The 25,735-nt window shown below is 40.1% G+C and overlaps 1 protein-coding gene across 12 annotated transcripts in view; it reads left to right on the forward strand.

Annotated features, from left to right (window-relative positions):
- The window catches only part of FREM1 (FRAS1 related extracellular matrix 1), a 148,837-nt gene that overhangs the window by 24,393 nt on the left and 98,709 nt on the right, over nt 1-25,735 (forward strand). For all 12 annotated transcript variants that reach the window (XR_010382638.1, XR_010382643.1, XR_010382639.1 and 9 more), the window contains 7 exons: nt 513-607; nt 2,883-3,184; nt 4,547-4,743; nt 8,699-9,022; nt 12,215-12,323; nt 20,799-20,930; nt 23,037-23,381. Coding sequence is in view for 5 of the 12 variants with exons in the window: in XM_064490198.1 (XP_064346268.1) it covers nt 513-607; nt 2,883-3,184; nt 4,547-4,743; nt 8,699-9,022; nt 12,215-12,323; nt 20,799-20,930; nt 23,037-23,381 (1,504 nt within the window). In the remaining 7 variants the exon portion in view is untranslated. The remainder of the gene's footprint in view (nt 1-512; nt 608-2,882; nt 3,185-4,546; nt 4,744-8,698; nt 9,023-12,214; nt 12,324-20,798; nt 20,931-23,036; nt 23,382-25,735) is intronic.

The raw sequence follows: 25,735 nt of genomic DNA on the forward strand, positions 1-25,735 counted from the left end.
GAATATAAAAACACCATTTGGAGAAGAAAACAATAAAAGGAGAAGAAAAAAAATACATAGAGAGCTAATACAGCATGTTTGCGTGTGGGGTAATGCGTGCCTTTTCCTGCATACACGCAGGTAGACCTCTCTAATCCAATTGCTATGAACCCCTGAAGGTGTGGGGAAATAACATTTTGAAAAATGGAACCTTATTTTAAGTGCACTATACATTGTAAAAAGGTAATTATTTAAAGACAGTCACTGCTTAATTTACCTGTTTGATCTGCTTGAATTTTCATAATTTAGATCCTCGCAGAACAAGACACAACTATATAAACAAGATGGTGACAGGTATGGGGGTGGGTGGAGTTGGTGGTGGTTAAAACACACACACACACGCGCACACACACACACACACACACACACTGCCAACAGATCATAATTTCTCCAGCCAGTACACTACTGCTGGAAAAATTTTGAGGTATACCAATTTCCTCACATATATGTATCCATTTCTTCATGTGAACTAGGTCTTTGACTGCCATTTCCTTCCTAATGAAGTAAAGTATACTCACAACGGTTGCCCAATTCTTGATGAAGACACAGTGAAGCTTAGACTTTACAGGTAAGCAGCACAGAAGCATTGCTCATTCTTTGCCAAATAACCATTCTGTGTAGTCCTTTTCCTTTGGATAGGTAATATGACGAGAGTTACTAGATTTCAAACAAGTAAGTAATTAGTAGTAGAAACTAGAGACCTGAGTGGGTGAGGCAAGACTTGTAGCAACCTTTCAGTTCCTTGTATTTATATCATCTTCCTTGAGGCTTTTCTATGGTAAATTATTAACCCTATCCTGTTTCCTCCTGGAGTTCTTATATACGTATCTCTGTTGACCCAACCCCTGAGTTATGATGAAAAAATGGAAATTGCAACTGCACATTCTTAATGAAAATTAGGAGGAAAGTATGTTTCAAAGTGAATGAAATTCTTCTTTTTGATTATCAACTCCTTAGTTATAAGAAGTGCAAGATCTGTTTTTAAGCATATTAAATTTTAAAAAGTTTTAAATACTGAGTTATAGAGAAAACAAAGTGACCACATGATCCAGCAGTTTCATTCCTAGATATATACATGAGAGAAATAGAAATACATATTTACACAAAAGTTTGTACACAAATGTTCATGGCAGCAATATTCATAATAGCCAAAAAGAGGAAACAATCTAACTGATGAATTCACCAACAAGTGTGGTATATCTATACAATGGAATATTACTCAGCTGTAAAAAAGGAATGAAGTAGTGACACATGCTACAATATGGATGAACCTTGAAAGCATTATGCTAAGTGAAATTAGCAAGTCACAAAAGGGCAAATATTGTATGATTTCATTTATGTAAGATGTCCAGAAAAGGCAAATCGGTAAAGACAGAAAATAAATCAGTGGTTGCCAGCAGTTGGAGGAGGGGTGAATGAGGAGTAACTGCTAATGGGTGTGGATTTTTGGGGGGAGGGATGATAGAAATGAACTGGAATTAGAGAGTCATGATGATTACATAACCTTGTAAATATACTAAGAACCACTGAATTGTAAACTTTAAAGAGATGAGTTTTAGAGTATGTGAATTATATCGAAATAAAAAGTTAATTTAAAATTAAGCTCATGGTTATGATATTGCTTACTTCATAGAAGCAGCTGAGAATTCAGTGTAAGTAGAGTAGTCCTTATATGATTTTTCACTTGGGTTTTGTTGCTTTTACGAGTATTTGGCTAAAATACCTCAGCATGAATTTCCCATAAGCACTAGGCTAATAGTAACATAGAGTTGTGTAGCAGACAGTGAATTATCCTATATACACTTACGATCACCTACTATAGATCAGTCCCATGCTGGGCATAGGAAACACAAAGATAAGGATATATAGACTCTTGGTGCTCACAGTCTGATTCAAAAGATGGGTAGATAATTGTGATGCAGAACCACAAGTGTGGAAAGACAGGCATGAACCACATGCTCACTTACAAAATGGGATGGTGCCGAAGGATTCCCTAGGAAGTGATGCAGTCAGCATACGTACGGGCATTTGATCGTCCTACTACTTTAAAGTTAAAAAATAAATTAGCTTCAGAAAGCTTGCCTGGAAGGACTGAAAAGCTGGTGAGTTCTGGCTGTTCCCACTTCTTCCTGGAGTTTATAAAGGGAGGAGCACACAGGGCAGAGTTAGAGGACCTGTCAGTCTTCTGGGTCTTGAAGATTTCAAATAGATTATTCAGAGGAGCTGGAGGCAGAAAATCAGGGGGCATGCTTATTCCCGTCTTCCTTCATCTCCAGCCCCTTTGGCAAGCTGCTTGACGTCTCTATGCCTCGGTTTCCTCATCTGTAAAATGGGATGAACTTCGCCCATCATAGATCCCTGTGATAATTAAATGAGATACTCTTTGTAAAGAGTTTACCACCTGCCTGGGCCATAATGAAAGCACATCCATATGACTGACACGTAGTTAGGAGCTGCATTATTGATGCATGCCTCACCCCTTCACTCCTGAATTAAAAGTCAATCCATAAATTACACATGCTGGATACTGTTAAATTCCGCACATGCTCGAGGTGAGACTCTGGGCTCACAGCAGTCATTCAATACTAGAATTGATGATATATTTGAGATGAGGTGTTGAAAGAAGGGTCATTGGAGAGGGAACAGAGAAAAAGATGTTGACACCCAGATAAGGTGAAGGGAAAAGAATAGAGATGTTGGGAGTAGAGGATAAAATAGAATCCAAACTCTACATAATAGACAGGCTTCGTGAAAGCCCATCTTTAAATTTCAAGCCACGTAAGGACACTTATCACAAGTACCTGAGGACCCACACTATCGCCTTTGCTCTGTTCCCTCCACAGATTTACTGAGACAGACACCTTCGTGGAAACCTTTAACCTGCGGGTTTATCTCCTGGAACCAGACTGTAACATCATCCGTATGAGTGACAGTGCCCTGGAGGTGTCTGAATTCTATGGCCTGTCCCGAGCCATTGATAAGAACCTGCTCAGATTCGATTATGACAGGACGGCTAGCCTGGAGTGTACAGTCAGCCTGGACCCTGTGGGCACTCGGCTGCCAGCCCATGGCCAGGTGGTTCTGGTGGAGCCTCAGCCGGAAGAACCTCGCGGAGATCAGCCACACAGTTTTTTCCCCGAGTCTCGTAGGATATCTTTTAATACTTACCTGGATGTTACTAAAACTGACAGATCTGTAAATGGTCCTCTTCTTCCATGACAGAGTTTTACTTGTCATTTGTAGCTGGTAGAAAAAGTGTAAGTCAGTGGTTAAGAGTGGAGACTTCGGAATCAGAAAAACTTGGGCTTGAAAATGGCCTCTGCTGTTTATTTCCCGTGTTTATTTTAGGCGAGTTACTTAATCTGTCTAAGCCTCTGTAAAATGGACAAGGATAGTGGCGGTTCCATAGGGTTATGTAAGGATGGGAATACGTGAGACCACATGCACACAAAATGCATAACACAGTGCCTGGCTCTTAGCGGGTGCTCAATAAATGGCAGCTGTTATTGTTAATAGTAGGTGGCACTGGCAGTGGTAGCAAGGGTAGTTGGCGAATTGAGTAAATATTATTTATGAGCAGGTTGGAGGTACAGCTGTGGGTAGCAGCCGTGGTTTAGATCAGGAAAAGCTGATGGATAATACTCCTTCTGTTATTCATTTAATCATTACATTTTGGGCACGTCTTCTATGCATACTAGTGTTCTAGACGCTGGGAAGTCCAAGAAATACAAGGAAAAATCACAGTCATAGTAACACCTTGAATTTGGACTGCAATTTATAGCTAGACACTTGCACATCAGCCATCTCACTGTCTTCATCTCAGTCTTTGCAGCCTTCTGGGTAAGACATAGAATACCCACCTTGTACCTCAGGGAAATGTGGGAAAGGCCACTAGAAAGATGAGTGGCCTATGAGCTTCACATGCTGTGCAAGAGTGAAAAGTGCAATCGGGCAGAGACATGAAGACTGTACTGGCGGGATGATTAGTTTTCAGGGGAAGAGGGCAGGTTGATTCAGATGGTCAGTGAATATTTCAAGAAGGGTTTAGTAAAAGGGTTAAGTGGACCTGGAAAGGTATGCAGGATTCCAGTGTGTGACAAGCACAATGGAGAGTAAATTTCAGCGGGTAGAATATTTTAGCAGAGACTGCGTGATGGTGCCATGGAATCGGACTCTATAAAGGAAGACCAGGGCCAGACTGTGGAAGGCTACAGTAAGCCTCTATCAGAGATGTTCAAGCACCAGAAAATTCATCTGTTTTTTTTTCTCTCGGTAACTTCTGGTGGACAAGGAACTGATGGGACAAATGGCTGACTATTCTTTTTAGTAAAGAAAATGACAGGTTTTCAGAGTGATGACAACCCGTGCAGTGAATGATTGGAGGTTACACATGAGTATTCTCAGGGCGGTGGGAAGGCATAGGTATCCGTGGGAGGGAGGGTTGGTTTTCAAATTTTACAATCACTGTGTATGAGTGATGATTTTAATTCATTGCTGTTCATTCTAGAGCTGGGAACAGAACTGAAGTGTCCAGGCGGCAGGTGTACCCTGGGACTGAAGACAGTAGGAAGTCTCACGATGAGCTGCGAGGAGTTCCTGCGGATGGGGCTTCGATATCAACATCTGAATCCCCCTTCTCCCGACATTGATTATATCTCCGTCCGACTGGACCTCACAGACCGCAGGAGTAAAACCGTATACAAGGTAGAGTTCGTGGGGTTATGCGTCTGTGTCCCCAGCTGATCCACAGCAAGAGAACTAGTTCATGGGCTGTGCATGCTGGCTTCCATACCGAGGAGAGTTCCTGTGCAGTTGTGGGAGGAACAGCCTGTGACTGATGGGAAATGCAGGCTTATTCTGTCAGTAAGTACTCAAAGCAGTAGCCTTCACCTATAATATTGGCTTATAACTTCCCTTTCTAGCTCTACCATCACTAAAGCATCTTAGAAAGGACCAGGGTTACATGCTAACCTTCTCCCTTTCCCCTCAATACTCTTCAGCTTGTCACTTCTTCTTTTGTCACACCTTCTCTTGATATTCCACCTACTCCTTTTTTATTAGAACCTCTTTTCATCTGTTAGAGGGGATCCACACACACACTCTGCAAGGCCACGGGAGACTGGGAGAGAGGGAGACCTCAGTCCTGCTTTGATGGTTTTAGCAGATTATGTCATTTTCACCCTTCCAGACTCTGAGATGGAGGAGTGAGTCGTCAAGGCCACCTCCGTCTTCCAATCTCTTTTAACTTTTCCTGCCCTTTCTTCCTCTTGATCTCTTCATTTTGAGGCTAGCTCTTTTGTTCCTAAGATTTGCCTACATATTCTTGTGCCAGCACCGTATTATTCTAAATATAAACGTTCTAAAATAGATGAATATTTTACAGGTGAGTTCTTCCTCATCGCTTCTCTTTAAAATTTTCTTATCCATTCTCACCTATTCTTAGGTCCAGATAAATAAGTCATCTATGTTAGTTAAAAAAAAGCCCTAAAGTATTTTTATCAGGATTGGATTTAAACTATAAATTATTTTGGGAAGAACTGGAGTATTGGAATACTTACCATACTGAGTCTTCTCATCCAGGCAAAAGTTATCTCTTCTTGAAGGCAAAAATTTTCTTTGCTATATTTCTGTAAAGTTTGCAGTTTTCTTCACGTAAGTTTCGCACGCTTACTAAGTCCAGTCCTAGGCTGGACCGATTGGTCAGTTTGTTTTTTGAAATTATTATATATAGTCTTCTTTTCCTCCATTATATCTTCTCATTGGTTACTAATGACTAATAGGAAAGCTATTTTATGGTCTAATTTTCTTTTGCTGGCTTCTTTATCAAATTTAATTATTCTAAAAAATTTCAATTCTTTGGGCTTTTTAAGACTGTAACTACCTCTTTCACTAATGATAATAATGTTCCCTTTCTTTTTCAGTAATTATTTCTCATTTTTTTCCTGTTCTATTTCCCATTGGTTTGGCTAGGATAATATTAAACATAGTGATGCTTATGAGAATCATTGTCTTGTATATTTCATCACTGTTAACTGCACACACTGTCCTTTTTAATGCTTCTTGCCTTGAATTCTCTCTTTGAAATTCATATGGTTATATCTGCAAACCTTACATGGTAACTTTGCATCATCCTTTTACTTTTAATATTTGTAAATAATTTTAAATGCCTGTTCTTATATAAGGCACGTATAATTAGGTATTTAATTTCAGAATATTTGTCTTGATCAAGGGAGTATAAGCTATATTTTTGTGATAATGGATATGTGGGGTTTTTTCTATCATCTTGTTTTCTGCTTTCTTGCTAATTAAAAAAATTGTCTTGCAATATAGGTTATATTTTCTTTGCCTTTGTCTTTACTTATTGGAAAACTCTTTATCTCACTTTAAAATTCAGTTCTAAATTAAAAAAAATTCTTTAACCTATTTTTTAATATTAAAAGTAAAAAAATGAAGCAAGATCTCTTCCTTCCTATATATTATGAGGATTGATCCATTTATCCTTTCTCAGGGCACCTGCCCACCCCAGGCTTGGTTTATATAATCTGCCGCTTCAGTTCTAGCATATGGTTGTTATACCTTATTATTACTTACATCATCTTTTATTTCAGGAAAGCTCTTTTGACATTTGTATCCATGCTGTTAATATATTTAAAATAGCACTCATTTAGGCTTAACTCTAGTTTTGATTGGTCTTATTATAAAGCATCAGTCTTTTTATACTGTGATTTCCTCATCCTTAAGGTTTTAAATTGTAAATCTTCAAACGTTTTTCAGTGGCACGTGAAGAATAGCTACTCTACACTCTGGGCTCTCTCAGCAAACCACCCATTTGCCTTTATAAACCATGCAAGGAGGAGGGGAGGGTTGTCGTCTTCTGTTTCTCTCTTGCACTCTTCTTCTGAGCATTGCTGGCTGGCTTCTGAACTTCCAGGCTGGGGGCAGTGGTCTTGGAGGAAAGCTGGAAAGAGGTCTTATCTGACCAAGCACTGATGGAGTATGACTTCATGCTCTCCAAATCTGGCAGATGTTTCAAGCTGCTTCTTAGTTTCTGGGGCAAGTTCATGGTTCCTCTGGAGACCCCCCCCCCCCACTGGGGAGCCCCCTCATCTTGGAAGAATGCATTTCTAGCCTGATTGGTCAGTTGCAGTTCTTCCTGCAGCTCCTAGTATATGAAGTCTACCTCCAGCTTCTTGCTGCTAGGATTCTTTGCCTTCTCACAGATGCACCCTAGAGGTCAGGGTCCAGGATGACCCCAGACCAACCCTCTGTCCCATGTGCTCCCTATCTGAGAACACTCGTATATTCCTTCCTGCCACAAACAAGGACTCTGGACTGATCCCAGCACAGATATTATTATTCTCCTGCCTCTGCCCACTTAGCTTCCTCAGGTGTGAGCCCAGCATCAGCCCTCTGTGTGCTCCACCTGTAAAGGACACACTGTAAGGCTGGTGCGAGGGAGACTTCTCTCCTGACACCTGGGACAAGGGATGCAGCATTGCCCCACCCTTCCTCCTCATAGAGGTGTGTGGTGTTGCAGTCCAGGGGGTTATTCAGCACAACACAGCACTTTTCTCTCCAAATAAATCTCTTTCTCTTAACCTCTCACAACTCTTATATCCTTATAGTGGGGAGAGGGTTCTGGAGTCTGGAACTGGTTCCAGACAACTTGCTTTGTAAATCTTCCTATTGTGTCTGTCTCACGTTTACTTTGAAGTCTGTTAACCCTTTTATTGGAACTTTAGTTGAGATTGAGCCAGGAAGAACTCCATTTTTAATATTCTGTTACATACAGATTGCAACTCCTAGTTCAGTTCTGGTGTTCAGCAGTACTGAACTAATGTGGCCCTGACCTAATGATCATTAAGCCTGGTTCTTTCAACAATGGAACCATCAAATTCTGTGAGAGCCAGTCTCTCCTATGAGGACTCTTCCTGCTGCTAGCCCTTGTTGAGACCTCAGATCCCATGCTGCAAGAAATTTATAATTTCAGTCACCTACTCCTCACTTGGAGGCCCAGGGTCTTAACTAACTGGACAACTGAGCAGCCATCCTGCAGTTACCTAAGTACTGAATTATAATGACATTTTCCTTCATCCTGCCATCATCACCTTTGAAACCACATGACAGGAAGTGGATGGGCGTGTGGCCGGAGGAGGTTGGTGGTGTGTGCCAGACACTGATAGTGCTTTACTTTGGCTACCTCGTTTAATCCACACTCAACACCTGGGGGTCTGGTACTTTCATTTCACAGATGGTGGAAATCAAGATTTAGAAGTTAAATAATTTGTCTAAAGTCACATAAATCATAAGCGTTGGACACAGAGTCAAAAGTACAGTTTCTTCTCATGCCAAAGTGGGTCCCCCTTCTCAGCAAATCACCTATTTGTCTTTAGACAAATTAGAGTCACCAGGGAGCTTTAAAAATACCAGTTTTGTAGTCCGCTCTGTAGAAAAATTAAATTAGAACTTCTGGAAATGGAGCTTGGACATCAGTATGTGATAAAAACTCTCCAAATGATTCTAATGTGCAGCCTGGTTTCAGGTCACTGCTGGATGCCACTCTAGGCTGTGACTTTGTGTTAAATATCATACCATTAACCCTTGTGTTATGGCTTCATTTTTATTGTTTCCCCTTCATCTTTTCTTTCTTCTTTAAAAGTCAGAGAGCGCGTGGTTGCCTGTCTATATCAGAGCTGGCATTCCTAATCAGAGTCCGAGGGCGGCATTCATGGCCATGTTTATTCTGGAAGTGGATCAGTTCATCCTGACCTCTTTGACTACGTCAGTTCTGGACTGTGAGAAGGATGAGACCCCCAAACCCTTGCTGGTGTTCAACATTACGAAAGCCCCGCTCCAGGGCTATGTGACTCACCTGTGGGATCACACCAGACCGGTGTCCTCATTCACCTGGAAAGATCTAAGTGACATGCAGATCGCCTATCAGCCACCAAACAGCAGCCATTCTGAGAGGAGACATTATGAGGTAAGAGGAAGAGAGACAAAGCTGCTCGCCTAGTTGGTATTACGAGTTATTGACAAGGCCACTTCCCTTAGCCTTCACCTTAGCCTGCACATTGATTACCTCGGAAGAGAATCAATCACTGTAAATCAGGATGCAAACCCAAACGCCCAGAGGAACCAGGCAGGTGATGCAAATGAGTGAAGCCTCCTGGAAGGAGATGGTGAGGAACTGAAGAAGGAGCTGGCAATTTAGGATGCAGCTGCAACTCAGCTCCAGCGACGGCTGCATGTGCGAATGCTGATGGATCCAGCATTGCTATAGCTTTCGTTAGTCAAGAAAAGTTGGAAGTCTATCATTTTTTTTGGTAAAAATGTTTCAATTTTTATAATTCAAATGAATATATATGAAAAACAGAAACAGACACACAGAGCTAGAAAACAAACTTGTGGTTACCAAAGCAGATAAGGATGGAAGGTTGGGGAGATGGACAAATTAGGGGTATGCAATTAAAGATATAAACTACTATGTATGAAGTAGATAAGCAACAAGGATATACTGTATAATCATAGTTACTTTCTTGTAATAACTTATGTTGGAGGGAGAAGGTATAGCTTCTGGGTCCAATCCCCAGACCTCCATTAACAAACAAATAAATAAATAAACCTAATTACTCCCCCCAAATTTAAAAAAAAACAACTAATGATGGAGTATAGACTGCAAAAATACTGAATCATTATGCTCTATATCTGAAACTAATATAATGTTGTGAATCAGCCTTCCGTCAATTTTTAAAAGTTTCCGTTTTAAAATATAGAAGACATATTAAAATTTTAAAACATATTGTGCCAGCTACAAAATATTTCTGAGGGCCACATTTGGCCCCAGGTTCATCAGTTTGAGAACTCTGGTGCCCTGACAGCCTTCCTGCATTACATAGACCATTGAAGTGAGAAATGACTTTGTTTTTAATTCTTTCATTAATAAATTCTTTTGTATTACTTTTCTGTTTGTGAGAGATTTTTTACTTGGATTCTTAATTAAAAAAATTTTTTAATACATATATTTTTATTGAAGTATAGTCAGTTTACAATGTTGTGTCAATTTCTGGTGTACAGCATAATGCTTCAGTCATACATGAACATACATACATTCATTTTCATATTCTTTTCACCATAAGTTACTACAAGATATTTAATATAGTTCCCTGTGCTATACGATATGAACTTGTTGTTTATTGGATTTTGTGAGAATCCTCCTGTATTTCAAAGTGAGAGACACTGTGCCAGAGTTCAGTAGGTGTTCTGTGCAGTTCAGTGGGTCTGTAGATGTAATTCCTGGTGTATTTGTGGGAGAGAGCGAGCTGTGAGTCTCTCTGTTATACCATCTTGGCACCTCCTTCCTGGATTCTTAATTTTTAATTAATAGTGCTAACCCAGGATAGGAGATTCCACAATGTCATCTAATTTCACTATCAAACACTTTCTGTCAGGAAAGTCCTCTGTCTAGTCTAAATTCCCCCTGCTGCTGTTTCAGCCTCTCTCCTCTTGTTTTGTATCCAATGGGAGTAGAGAACAGCTGGTTACAGACTTGTATGTAACAACCCTTCACAAACTTAAAAACCTACCAGCAAGTTGCTTCAAACAGGATGGAAAATTTAAATGAGGAGATTGGTACAGACTTGAGTGCAGGTTTATTGAGGAAAATGAGTGTCCCTGGGGTTACCAGATTGCTCTCCATCTAGTTTAGGCATTTTCAGCATTTAGCCTCAAGGGTAGACAAAAGACTTCAGTATGTAAGTGCCAGGCTTCACCCTTTGCTTTTATTTTCTTCACTTCATAATAGACAAGGGCAGCTGTTGTTTTCTTCCCTGCCCTCACCTCTCATTCCTTCCATATGATGAAGTAATTTCTCATTAGTTCTCCAGTGTTACCTCAAGCTTACAAATGAAGCACGGCTGCTCTGGCTGCTTCGTGTGTGTACTTCCTGGCATTGTATGATGCAATCATAAAGCGGAACCTGTCCAAATGTGTGACTTTTGTTTGTTTTGTTAGAAGGTAACTTCCAATTTTCTCAGTGGAGATTATGCATTGTTGAGATTATGGAGGCTGGGAGCTGCCTGGGGTGGGACTTCAGAGAACAGAGCAGTGGCCAGAGCTCCTGAAGCTAGCTGATCCTTTCCTGGGCTGTGAGACCAAGGCAGTCCATTCTCTTAAGCATGAAAATTCAAATTCACTTTATTAGGCACTACATTTATTTTAGAAGAAAGTTCCTTCATGAGAACATAATATATTGTTTCATACTGCTCAGCCTCGTAAGCACTTCCCTTACACCTCCAACACGGTGTCCCCGACCTCAGCATAGTTTCATTTTTAATCTGTTTCTTGGCACCCTTGGATCTGTTTCTTTTGTTATGTAGCATTTGCTGACATAGTACTCTCTGCTTTATCTCTTATCCTCTCCAACAGACCACACATTCTTCAAAAGTAGGCAGCGTGCCTTCGTTTTTGAATTATACCTCATCCTCCCCTGTCAGCACCTGGAATAGTACATATGTAGCACATAATAAGGCTCAAAACGTACAACCCCACTTACCAGTTATGGATTTCATGAGAGTAAATAAAATCTAGGTATTTAATAATATGTCTAGTGGGATGGGTGCCTTTAGATCAGGATCTCTTAAAAGCAGCACCGTTGGCATTTTGTAGCAGATAATTCTTTGTTGTAGGGGCTGTCCTGGTCATGGTAGGATGCTAATAGCATCCCTGGCCTCTGTCCACTAGGTGCCAGTTACACCCCCATACACATACCCATTTCTGAGACCAAAAAGGTCTCCAGACATTCTCAAAAGTCCCCCATGAAATCACCCCCAGTGGAGAATCCCTGCTGTAGACACTATACCTTTGAGAGAGGCTTGAGTGGTCTGATGCAGGACTGACACAGTCTCCTGAACAGATGGAGGGACATGTCTCCAGCATATTTGCTTATTTCAAGTTAAGAAATTCTTTTATGGAGAGGAAAATGTAAAACCACTGATGAACTAAGGAATAAGATCTAGTGCCTGAAAAAGTGAGGTCTCATTGTCAAAAATGAGATCAGACAGCAGCAGAAAACTGGATTCATTTTGCCTCCATCTGTAGTGTATACCCCAGAAATAATGGTATTTTAGGCTGTAAATTGTCACTGTGTGGTTCTTACGCAACTGTTCATTTACAGGTGGAGCTGGAGGTATATGACTTCTTCTTTGAAAAGAGCGCACCTATTTCCATCCTCATCTCCATCAGAACGGCAGATACAAATGCCCCGCGAGTGTCCTGGAACACAGGTGAAGTGCGATACAGGAGTCAAACAATATAGCCCTGAAGGGAAGACAGGAAAGTGTATGGGTCAGGAAAAAATAGGTAGTTTTATTTCCATTTCACACATGAGGCAACTGAAACCCAGACAGGTTAAGGGCATTTGGGGGGGGGGGGGAGTTTCTTGTTTTGTTTTTCCTACTATCAGGTTGAGAAATTTAAATCCAGAATTTGTATATCCTGAAACCAAGTTCTTTCCTCTGTAGGAGTTAAGCCAAAAGACCCTTTTCCACTGACTGAGGCAAAAAAGTGACTATTTGTGATATTGAGCACATCTGGATTGAGAGAGAAAAGGTGTCCAACTCAAATTGTTCAGATGAATTGAAGGAAGGCATAGTCTGTAATCCACTGTCTTATTTTTAAGTTAGGTTGCATAGAAATGAAGAGTTTAAGCTGCTTCATTTGTTTTTTCTATTTTTATTTTTTAATTGAAGTATAGTTGACATATAATTTTACGTTAGTTTCAGGTGTACCACATAGTAATTAAACATTTTTATATATTATACTGCATTTAAAGTTATTATAAAGTATTGTCTATATTCCCTGTGCTGTACAATGTTTCTTTGTTGCTTATTTATTTTATACATAGTAGTTTATACCTCTCAATCCCCTACCCCTATCTTCCTCTCCACCCTCCCCCCTCCCCACTGGTACCACTAGTTTGTTCTCTATATCTGTGAGTTTGTTTCTGTTTTTCAGTATTCTTTGTTTTATATTTTAGACTCCACATATAAGTGATAACATAGAGTATTTGTCTCTCTCTTTCTGATTTATTTCACTAAACACAATACGCTCCAGGTCCATCCACATCATTGGAAGTGGTAGAATCTCATTCTTTTTTATGGCTGAGTAATATTCCACTGTATATATAAATCACATCTTCTTTATCCATTTATCTGTTAATTGACACTTGGGTTGCTTTCATATCTTGGCTGTTGTAAATAATACTGCTATGAATATTGGGATGCATGTATCATTTCAAATTAGTGTTTTTGTTTTTTTCAGGTATATACCCAGGAGTGTAATTGCTGGGTCATACAGTAGTTTTATTTTTAGTTTTTTGAGAAACTTCCATACTGTTGTTCACAATGGCTGCACCAATTTTACATTCCCACCAATAGTGTAGGAGGTTTCCCTTTTCTCCATATCTTTGCCAACACTTATTATTCATCTTTCTGATGATAGCCATTCAGACAGGTGCAAGGTAGTATCTCATTGTGGCTTTAACTTGCATTTCTCTGTTGGTTAGTGATGTTGAGCCTCTTTTCATGTGCCTGTTGGCCATCTGTATGTCTTCTTTGGAAAGTGTCTCTTCAGGTCTTCTGCCCATTTTTAAATGGATTGTTTCTTTTGTTGTTGTTGAGTCATGTGAGATATTTATATATTTGCATATTCAGTAAGTTGTTTTTTCATTTTGTCAGTGATTTCCTTTGTTGTGCAAAAATTTTTTAAGTTTCATTTGGTCCCATCTGTTTATATTTGCTTTTGTTTCTTTTGCTTTAGGAGACAGATCCAAAAAAATATTGCCACAATTTATGTCAGAGTGTTCCACCTATGTTTCCTTCTAAGAATTTTATGATTTCTGATCTACATTTAGGTCTTTGATCCATTTTGAGTTTTTTTTTTTTTTAATATGGTGTTAGAAAATGTTCTAATTTCATTCTTTTACATGTAGCTGTCCAGTTTTCCCAGCATCACTTATTGAAGAGATTGTCTTTCCTCCACTGTATGTTCTTGCCTCCTTTGTCATGTATTAATTGACCATATGTACATGGGTCTATTTCTGGGGTTTCTATTCTGTTCCATTGATCTATGTCTGTTTTTGTGCCCATATCATACTGTTTTGATTATTGTAGCTTTGCCTGGTTTTGATATCAGGGTAATGGTGACCTCATAGAATTAATTTGGGAGTGTTCTCTCCTTTTCAGTTTCTTGACATAGTTTGAAAAGGATAGTTCTTAGCTTTTTTATACGTTTGGTAGAATTCTCCAGTGAGCTGTCAATCCTAGACATTTGTTTGTTGGCAGTTTTTAAAAAATTACTAATTCAGTTTCACTACTAGTGATTGGTCTCTTCAGATTGTCTGTTTCTTCCTGATGCAGTCTTTGAAGAGTTTCTGTTTCTAGAAATTTATTCATTTCTTCTAGGTTGTCCAATTTGTTGGCATATAACTATTAATAGTATTCTCTTATGATTTTTTATATCTGTGATATCAGTTGTTATTTATCCTCTTTAATTTCTTATTTTATTTAAATCCTCTCTATTTTTCTTCATAAACCTGGATAAAGCCTATCAATTTTGTTTATCATTTCAAAAAACCAACTTTTGATTTCATTGATCTTGTTTTTTTTTTTTTTTTTTTTTTTTGGTCCCTATTTTATTCATTTCCTCTATGGTCTTTATCATTTTCTTCTTTCTTCTGACTTTGGGCTTTGTTTGTTCTTCTCTTTCTAATTCTGTTCAGTTGTAGGTTAGGTTTTTTTTTTTGAGATTTTTCTTGTTTCTTGAGGTAAGCATGTATTTTCCCTCTTAAAACTGCTTCTGCTGCATTCCATAGATTTTGAGAAGTTGTGTTTTTATTTTCATTTGTCTTGAAGTATTTCCTAATTTTGTTTTTATTTCTCCATTAGCCCAGTGGTTTTTTAGTAGCATGTTGTTTAGTCTCCATGTGTTTGTATTTTTTCCCATTTTTTCTTCCTGCAATTAATTTCTAGTCATACTTGGTTGGAAAAAAATGTGTGATATAGTATCTATCCTCTGAAATTTTCTAAAACTTGTTTTGTAGCATACCATGTGATCTGTCCTGGAAAATGTTCTGTGTACACTTGAAAATAATGTGTATTCTGCTGTTTTTTGATGAAGTGTCCTGTAGATATTTATTAAGTTCAATTGGTCTAATGTGCCATTTAAGACTTGTTTCCATATTGATTTCCATCTGGATGATCTGTCCACTGATGTAAGTGGAGTATGAATTCGCCTACTATTATTGTGTCATTGTCAATTTCTCTCTTAATTTTGTTTGGTATTTGCTTTATATATTTAGATGATCCAGTGTTAGTTATTACCAAATGTTATGTCCCCTTCTGTTGATCCCTTTATCATTATATAATGCCCTTCCTTGTCTTTTGTTATAGACTTTGTTTTAAAGTCTGTTTTGTCTGATATGGGTATGCCTACCCCCGCTTGTCATTTTCTTTTGCATGAAACATCTTTTTCCATCCCTTCATTTTTAATGTGTGTGTATATTTAGCATTAAAGTGAACACCTTAATCTTGTAAGCAACACATGGCTGGATCTTGTTTTTTTATCCAATCTGTCACCTTTCTATGACTTTTGATTGAAGCACTTAGCCTATTGGCATTTAAAGTGATTATGGATAGATATGTACTTATTATCACTTTATTTACTTGTTTTCTTACTGTTTTTGTTGTTTCTTTCTGTTCTTTTAGTCTGTTCTCTTGTGGTTTGATGGTTTTATTTAGTGGTAGGCTTGTGTTCTTTCTCTCTAGTTTTTATGTATCTATTGTAGGTTTTCGATTTGTGGTTCCCTTGGCGTTAGTATATGTTGACCTATAACTATTTCTACTTGTTTTTAACTGGTAGTCATTTAAGTTCAAACACATTCTAACTGACCTACATTTTCTCTCCTCCCCCACATTTTGTGTTTTTGATGTGAAAATGGTTTTACATCTTCATTTACATTCCTTAAGTGATTATTATAGTTATAGCTGATTTTGCATTTTTTGTCTCTTAATCTTTGTACCAGCTTATTTCAGTGGTTGATCCTCAGTCTTTACTATATATTTGCCTTTACTAGTGGGATTTTTCCTTTTGTATAGATTCTTACTTCTTGTTGTAGCCTTTTCTCTTCCACTTAGAGAAAACCCTATAACATTGCTTTTATGACTGATTTAGTACTGCTAAACTAAAAGTACTCTTTTAGTTTTTGCTTGTCTAAGATATTCTTTCTCTCTCCTTCAGTTGTGAGTGATAATTTTGCTGGGTAGAATAACCTAAGTCATAGGTTTTTCCCTTTCAGCACTTTTATTTAATCATTCCATTCCCTTTTGGTCTGCAGAGTTGCTGCAGAAAAATCCATTGATAACCTAATGGGAGGTACCTTGTATGTGACTGTTTTTCTCTTGCTGCCTTTAGAATTCTTTATCTTTAACTTTTACCATTTTAATTATGACATGTCTTGGTGTGGTTTTCTTTGGATTCTTCTTGTTTGGGGCCCTCTGTGCTGCCTGTTTCCTACTTCAGATTCAAGAAGTTTTCAGTCATAATTTCATCAAATACATTTTGGACCCCTTTCTTTCTGTGTTCTCCTTCCCCTGTAATGTGAATGTTAGTATGCTTGATGTTCTTCTAAAGGTTGCTTAAACAGTTCTCATTTTTTAAATTTGTTTTTCTTTTTGCTGTTCTGATTGAATGTTTTCCATTATTCTATCTTCCAGATCACTTATGCATTCATCTGTATCACTTAGCCTAGAGTTAATTATTTCTAGTGCTTTTCATTTCAGTTTTGTATTAAGTTCTGACTGCTTCCCTCCCACCCCATTTTTCTAGTTCATCTATTCTTTTCCCTAGTTCAGGTAGCATTCTTATCACTAATGCTTTGAACTCTTTATCTGGTAGATAGTTTACCTCTGTTTCATTTGTTGGTTTTCTAGGCTTTTTCTTTGTTTGAAATAAAATCCTCTGTCTTCTCATTTTGCCTCTGTGAAATTAGGTGAAAGTTACCTGTCTTGGTCTTGAAATGTGTGTCCTTGTGTGGGAGCATCCCTATACAGTCTACATGTTCCCCATGGCTTTCGTGGGAGAGCTGATTCACATGAACACAGGTCATGTCTTTCCTCAGAATCTGTGGCAACTATCAACTTCTAGGGGTTGGGGCTGGTGATGGAGGAGCTAGAGCCAGAGCCAGCTGTGAGCAGGGGATTCTCCTCTGTATCAGGGGCAGTGGTATGTCCCAAGGTATTGGAGCAGAAGCCGTGGGGTTCAGGCCCAAGCCGGCTCCATCCTCCACAACTATGCAGTCTCCTCGTTCCAGTGGGGATTTGCATCTCAGAGTAAGAGTGGCTGGAGAGGGCATTTAGTGTGGGTGGGGGCGTGTTCTGGGGGTGATCCTGCCACTAGTCAGAGCTCCAGACTTCTCCCGATATGCTGCCCCTGTGCACACTGGTAGTGGCTGCCCTTGCCCCATACAGGTGCCATGCGGGGTCTGAACCAGCTGAATCTAAAACTGTGCTTCCTCCTTGGCTGCAGCAGTGTTTGCCCTAGTGTGGAGCTGCATGGAAGAGAAACAGGAGCTAAGAAAGAGTGCTTGGCTCAGGCTGGGGCACGTGCTGAGGCAGTTGTGGGAAACTGGCCAGAGTCTTGGGCAGTTTCAGTCTGCTTTCTCTGTGTTGTTTTGAGAGTAAGCAAAAAAAATGTATGTGCTCTTCATGAGCAGAGTCTAAATTTCTTTCAGCCCTCTTGCCAGTCCCACTGGTTTTCAAACCAGCTCAGGGGACATGTCCTCCCACTGTTGGATCCCAGGGCAGGGGCATCCAGTATGTGGTTCCAACCACCCACTCCCCAGGGATGATCTCCACCTTCTTAATCACACTCCTCTGCTGTGTCTCCTCCTAGAAGAGCAGGTCCCAACATGATTATTTCTCTTCCCTTCCTATCCAACTCCATGTGGATCTTTCTTACAGCCTTGGTTGCATAAGAGTCTTTCTGTCAGTCTTCAGTCCGTTTCCAGTGAGCACTGCTCCTCATGTAAATGTATTTTTGATGTGTTCATGGGGCAAGGAGGTGCAGGTGCAGTGAGCTCTGTATCCTCCTGTTCTACCATCTTGAGCTCCTCCTGCTTTATTTCTTTTCAGAGGAGGCTTTGTACTGCCTCTCATTTCTCAGTAGACTTATAATGCGCTATATTAGGTCAGGTGTAAATGTAGAGTGTAAATGAAGACTTTTTCCTTTCCTACTAATACCATCAATAGCATTCAAAACATAAGCAGTGTTGGTAGGTTCAGTTAACACAGAAAATATCTGTGTCTGATTTAAATCCTCAGGTGGCAGCTTAAACGAATCACCTCTTATGCTTGTGTGTTTGTATGTGTGTGTGCTTGCAGATGGGTAACACACCACATGTATGTATTTGTATATATGTGGGTTTCAGTAGAGATGGACAAAATCAGTTGAGCAGCCTTGATTTATAATCTGCTTCTCTGTCCTATTCTTCCTCTGTTTGAGGGATAACGAGAGAAAAGAAGGAATTGATAATCTAAAGTTTAGTCATAATCACACGTTAATTAGATTATTTCTTGAGCATAGAGACTTAATAACATGTGTATGTGTCACCTTTGAAACCTAGGCTTGTTAGAAGAGCTCCAAATCTGACTTTGGCTACAATGGACATCAGAATCCTTTTTAAAATAGAATTTTATTTATTATGAACTTAATATAAGTTCATCATTGGAAACTTGGAAAGCACAATAAATAGAATAAATAGTAATGCATAGGTAAAATAAATAAATAAAAATGGATGAATAAAAATCATTCATTACTCCACCATGAAAACATAACCACCATTAAGATCTTACCGTGTAAATTTCTAGGGTTATTGCTTGCTCTTCTGCCGCATCCCACGATGCCTTGTCCTGTGCTCGGCTGTGCACTCTTGGCTGCAAAACCCGTACTACCAGCCACAGAGATTCTTTATACATGCTTGTCCTCCCTCCCTCCTTCCTTCCCTGCCTCCCTTCCTTCTACCCATTCTCAGTTCTTCTCTGTCTCCCTCCCTTACCCCTTCTTCCTCCCTCCCTTTCTCTTTTCTTTCCTTTTTCTTTCCTCTCCTCCCTCCCTTTCTCTCCCTCTGTCCATTTTTCTTTCTTTCTCTCTTTCTTTCTCTCTTTCTTTCTCTCTTTCTTTCTTTCTTTCTTTCTTTCTTTCTTTCTTTCTTTCTTTCTTCCTTCCTTCCTTCCTTCCTTCCTTCCTTCCTTCCTTCCTTCCTTCTCTCTCTTTCTTTCTCTTTCTCTCTTTTTCTCTCTCCCTTCATTTCTTCCTTCCTTCCATCTTTCAATATACTATACATCTCAGATTACATGCACTAACTCTGTACTGCAAACAAGAGTAAGGGTGACAAATTAAAATTTGGTGTGACGGAGCCGTTCATAGCTTTACAAGAAAACAAAGCTGATCGCTCAGTAGGGCTGATGTCTCCAGAAGGAGGTGGAACCAGTCTGTGAGGGAAGAGTCAGGGATGGGGTTGGGAAAGGGTGAACAATCTGCCTGTCAGCTCCTTCCATCTCTTGTCTCACCTTGGTCAGTTTGCCTCATTGGATGTTAACTTCCCACATGCCCAGGTTGTGTTACCTGACTCTTCTCAGCAGCCACTGCACAAACTCCTTGAGTCCCATGGTGTGAGACCTGGCCATGGTCACAAGGAAGGTCACACCACAACCTGGTCTTCACCCTTGCGGGCACTTGAGGGCAGCAGTATCAGACAATGAGCCAACGGTGGCAGCCCGAGCTTTACAAATGTGTGGGAACTGTGGGTACCCTCTTGGGACTGCCTCAGCTGGAAAGCAGGCAAATGGTCAATGTTAGGAGGCAGGGAAATCTGAGCACATTTGAGAGGAAGCATTAAAAATGGGTTCACCACTGCACTGTCTTTAAATTTTATCAATTTGTTTCTTTAAAAGGCTTTGCTCCTTTTCAAGAGTCTCTGCAACCTGCTGACCCCCAGCTCTGCTGGGTAATGGGAATGGCTCGTGATGCTACAGCTCTCTGTCTCTGACGAGTGTTCAGTCTGGAATCTGTGTTCCTGCTCTGAGTAGCATTTGCTCTCTCTCCCCAGATTCTCTCCAGCATGCTGGGTCCAAGGAGAAGTTTTATCTTTAATTTCTCTAGTTACAAAGGTCCCTTTCTTATTAGGGTCTAGACTAAAATACAGCCCCTACTACAGAGTGTCAGACACTTCCTGCCTAACACCATTAAACAGTCCCCTAGCTGAGTAGCTCTGTATTTGTATATTTAGCCACTTTAATTTTCTGTCCTGTGGGATACTTACGCTCTTATAATTTATATGTAAAAGCACTTCTGACTCTTTTGCCCACTTAAAATATATGAATGCTGCCTTTGAAAAACTCCTTGTGGACATTTCTGAACTGGAGACCACTGTGAATGTAACATCTGTTATTTCCTCCTAGTATTTATTTTTGGCATCATCATGCCTCTAAACGATATATCATAAGGAACCAGTTGTCAGATTGAGGTTAGTAGTACTAATAGTAAAAATATTACTCAAAAGCTAAATTCTAGTTTCTTAAGAAACTTTTGAAGATACAATTTTTAGCTAGTTTTGTGAGTGAAAATTCATTCATCTTGTGTTAAAGTGGGTATGTTGGCATATCATAGAACTTCCCAGGACACTTTTCTGCTTTCTCTTGCAGGTCTGAATCTCCTGGAGGGACAGTCTCGGGCCATCACTTGGGAGCAGTTTCAGATTGTCGACAATGATGGCATTCATGATGTCCAGCTGGTTACTGTGGGTGGCCTGCACCACGGGCAGCTTACCCTAAGAGGTGGAGGATCAGCTTTCTAACCTAGAGAAGAACCCAAGAAGTATTTTCTCCAAAAGCAAATCATATTTAACAGGATGTATATATAGCATCTCTTGCGCCCCATTTCTGAATGAATTATCATATTCTTAAAATCTGGAAATCTGGGAGCCATTGGCCTTTGTATTTGGATGCTCAAATCAATGGATGTCCATTTACGAGTGGTATTTTGTACTTGAGTCATCATTTAAATCTCAGTTTTGCTTTCTGGAGCCACGTAGGGCTCCTTCTAAATATACTCCTTAACTGATTATCTTATCTCAGTTCAAAGATAAATCATAGCCTTTTCATTTCTCTGCTTCAGAGAAATGCACTGAAAAATATAAAACTTACATTTTTTAAAAAAAGAACTCTTTAGTAATAATTATGCTATTATGTTATTAGTAGCAGCTACCATAGTTTAAAAGAAATGAATTTATAGTTTTAATTATAATTGTAAGGGTGATAGTTAATAAGGTAATGGCCCTAATAAACATATCCATACTTAATGATAATATAGTCCATTCCTTGTAGTGAGCTCAGAGGATTTAATTCAATTATCCTCTTAGTTTGCCTAACTATAAAGTAGTAAGAGACCTCTTATTTATCATTATTTGTGATTAGGGAATTCTGAAATCAAAAATAAAATGATGAATTCTCTTACCTAATCCCAGGACAGTGGGAGTTTAGCTTAAGCCGGATGGATCAGTTAGGATGGGTGTTCAGCTGAATGTAAGGAAAACCCAACTACAGCAGCTTAAAAATTCAAGAGTTATTTTCTGCTTGTGACAAGTTGCCTAGAGGTAGGTATTCTGTATCCATGATACCAGCGGCTCTTTTCTGCTCTGCTGTTGGTCACAGGATGGTACCTACACCTCCAGGCTTCTAATCAGCACTAGAGAAAGGAAGGAAGAAAGAGAGAGAATAATAAAAAAAAAAAGTTATGCCATCTAATTTTGCTCTATTTAACAACTTTTCCCAGGAGCCTGATACAAGGAAATTTAATTATATTTCTTAGGAAGTTAAATAATATTCCCTAAGTGCAGCAGAGTCTGGGAACTGAGTATTTTAAATGGTCATATTGCCATTCCAAATAAAGCCAGACTTCTAGTAGTGAGAAAGGAGCAGAGAGTGGCTGTTGGGCAAGTAACTCATAGTGTCCATTGTACTAATGTTTAATCCATAAAACTGCAGTGGTGTGGGGAGAGCATTTGGGCACCTGCCATCAGGAACTGTAATAGTTTGTGAAGAGGGAAGCAGTGCTTATCAATACGGTAGAAATGAGGTGGAGAGTCATAGCCCATAATGCCATCATGGTCTGGCTCAGAGGAGGTGGGAAAGAGTGCAAACATTTATTAAGCATTTACTTTGAGCCAGATATTGTGCAAAGCACTCTACATACTTCATCTCATGTCCGATTTATGAAGCAGGGTACTATTATTATTCTCACTTTGCACATGAGACTTAGAGAAGTTGACTTGTCTGAATTCTAGAACATGGCCGAGCTGGGAGTTGAACCCAGGCCATTTGATACCAGAGATCTAGCTCTTGGTCGTTAAGCCAGTGATTCTCAAACTTGGCAAGCATTAGACTCCTGGAGAGCTTGATAAAATATAGGTTGCCGGGCCCCACCTCCAGAATTTCTGATCCACTAGGTGTGGGGTAGGGCCTGAGAACTTGCATTTGTAATGTTGCTGGTTCAGGATCACTCGTCTAAGACGTGCTGCCATGTAGGGTGATAGCAATGGGTAGAAGAGTAATTAAAACTTATAATAGGTATAGTATTGTTTGTGTTCTCCCATCCTTACAAGGCAGTATGAAGTAGGTGTTATTATTCCTTTTTTTATAGATGAGTCTCAAATAAATTAAATACCTTGTCCAAGTCCAACCAGCTAATAAGTTTTCCAGTCTGTATCCAAATCCATGTCTGTGGGGCCCCAAAGCCCACGAAACAATCTCCGATTTTTCCAGGGGAGGGAGGTACTGGCTGAACCACTTTCCTTAATGACCCCTCCTCCAGTGCTGCTCTCATTAACCTGCTGCCTCCACACCCCCTTTTTCATTCAGCTCCACCTCTGCTCTTTCCATCAGGGGGCAAGGGGTTTCTCTTCACTGTGGCTGATCTTCAGGCTGGAGTCGTTCGATATCACCATGACGACAGCGACTCCACCAAAGACTTTGTGGTCTTCAGGATATTCGATGGCCAGCACAGCATCCGACATAAGTTTCCCATCAACATCTTGCCCAAAGACGACAGTCCCCCGTTCCTCGTAACCAACGTTGTGATTGAACTGGAGGAGGGGCAGACCCTGCTGATCCAGGGTTCCATGCTGAGAGCTTCAGACATGGACTCCAGTGATGACTACATCTTCTTCAATGTCACAAAACCCCCACAGGCTGGAGACATCATGAAGAAGCCAGGGCCAGGACAGATAGGTAAGTCTCAGACAGCCAAGATCCATCCTGTGTTGAATAAAAGTGGCGAGAGTGGGTATCTTTGTCTTGTTTCTGATCTTAGAGGAAATGCTTTTAGTTTTTCACATTGAGTAAGATGTTAGCTGTGGGTTTGTCATGTATGGTCTTTATCAGGTTGAGGTATGTTCCCTCTATGTCCATTTTCTGGAGAGTTTTATCTGTTTAGATATTGGAAGTTTATCAGATGCCTTTTCTGCATCTTTGAGATGATCATGTGATTTTTATCTTTCCTTTTGTTAATGTGATGTTCACATTGGTTGATTTGCATATATTGAGCCATTCTTGCGTCCCTGGGGTAAATCTCACTTGATCATGGTGTAGGATCCTTTTAATGTATGGTTGGATTCAGTTTGCTAATATTTTATTGAGGATTTCTACATCTATGTTCATCAGTGATATTGGCCTATAATTTTCTTTTTTTATGATATCTCTACCTGGTTTTAGTATCAGGGTGAGGCTGGTCTCATAAAATGAGTTTGGAATTGTTTCTTCCTCTGCATTTTTTTTGGAATAGTTTGAGAAGGATAGGTGTTAACTCTTCTCTAAATGTTTGGTAGAATTCACCTGTGAAGCCATCAGGTCCTGTACTTTTGTTTTTTGGGGAGTTTTTAAATTACTGATTCAATTTCATTACTAGTAATTGAGCTATTTGCATTTTCTATTTTTTCCTGCTTCATTCTTGTGAGATTGCACATTTCTAGGAATTTGCCCATTTCTTCTAGATTTCCCATTTTATTTGCATATAGTTCATAGTAGTCTCTTATGGTCCTTCGTATTTCTTGGTGTTGGTTGTAATGTCTTTTTCATTTCAATTTTATTGATTTGAGCCCTCTCTTTTTTTCTTGATGAGTTTGTCTGAAAGTTTATCAATTTTGTTATTATTTTCCTAAAAAGCAGCTCTTTGTTTCATTGATTTTTTTTTTCTAATTTTTTTAGTCTCTGCTTGATTTATTTCTGCTCTGATCTTTATGATTTCTTTCCTTCTACTAACTTCGGGTTTTGTTTCTTCTTTCTCTAGTTCCTTTAAGTGTAAGGTTAGATTGTTTATTTGAGATTTTTCTTGTTTGCTCAAGTAAGCTTATAACTCTATAAACTTCCCTCTCAGAGTTGCTTTTGCTGTATCCTAGATTTTGTATCATTGTGTTTTTGTTTCCATTTGTTTCCAGGAGTTTAAAAATTTCCTCTTAGATTTCTTCAGTGATCCACTGGTTGTTTAGTAACATGTTGTTTAGCCTCCACATTTTTTTTTTTTGTGTGCAGTTTTTTCTTGTAATTAAGTTCTGGTCTCATATCATTGTGGTCAAAAAAGATACTTGATGTGATTTCAATTTTCTAAAGTTTACTGATGCTTGTTTTGTGGCCTAGCATGTGATCTTTCCTGGAAAATGTTCCATGTACACTCAGAAGTGGTCTTTTGTAGGTGCCCTATGTGTCCTAGAAGTGCACTCGCCTTTTGTCACCAGAACAACATGCTCTCGGTTCTCCCTTTGAGGGCTCTGTGAGTCTTTCCTTTGTGCCGGGCTGACCATGTGGGCAGTCTGGTAGGCTTGGTGGGCCCCTCATCCAGCTGGTTGCCTGATGCAGAGGCTGCTCGTTGCTGGTTGTTGTGACTGGGTTACAAGGCAGCTGACTGAGGAACTCCAGGGACCCTTCGGATTAGTGCTTGCTCCCTGGTGGGCAAAGTCAAGGTCCAGGGGCTCCTATTCCCTGCCCCCTGGTAGGTGAAGCCAGTGGCACACAAAGCGGGTCCTGGAGTCTGGTAGCAGTATCCAGGGGTCCCAGAGCTGGTGCTGGATCTCTGGTGGGTAAGACCAGTTCCTGACACAGTTGGGTGCAGGGTCCAGGGTGTCCTGAAGCCTGTGTTGCCTTGCTAGTGGGAGAGGAGGGGTGTGGCCCAGCTGGTTCCAATGCAGGGTCGGGCCTACTGATGGGCAGGTAGGGTCCACAGGCTATGTAGCATGGTTTTCTTATGGTTCGTATCTGCCCCCTGGTGGGTGAGGCTTGTCTGGGGGCTACAGAAGGCTCCCTGGAGAGTGGGGCTGTGGCCTAGGGAATTGTGGGGCTGGGCACCCCCCCATGGTGGGGAGAACTGGTTCCTGGGTTCTCTGGTGGGTAGGGCCATGCCCAGAATGGGCTGCGGGCTCAGCAGGTCTTAAGGCAGCCTGTGTGCTGATTGTGAGGCTGTGTCCCCACCCAGTGCGTTACTTGGCCTCAGGCATCTCAGTGCTGGTGCTTACAGGCCTGTTGGCTGGGGCAGGGCTGGGTCCTGGCCCTAATCAGGTAGAGGGAAGATTTCACGATGGTGCTTGCCAGAA

Source organism: Camelus dromedarius, chromosome 10 (genome assembly GCF_036321535.1).
Source record: "Camelus dromedarius isolate mCamDro1 chromosome 10, mCamDro1.pat, whole genome shotgun sequence".
NCBI classification, from domain to species: domain Eukaryota; kingdom Metazoa; phylum Chordata; class Mammalia; order Artiodactyla; family Camelidae; genus Camelus; species Camelus dromedarius.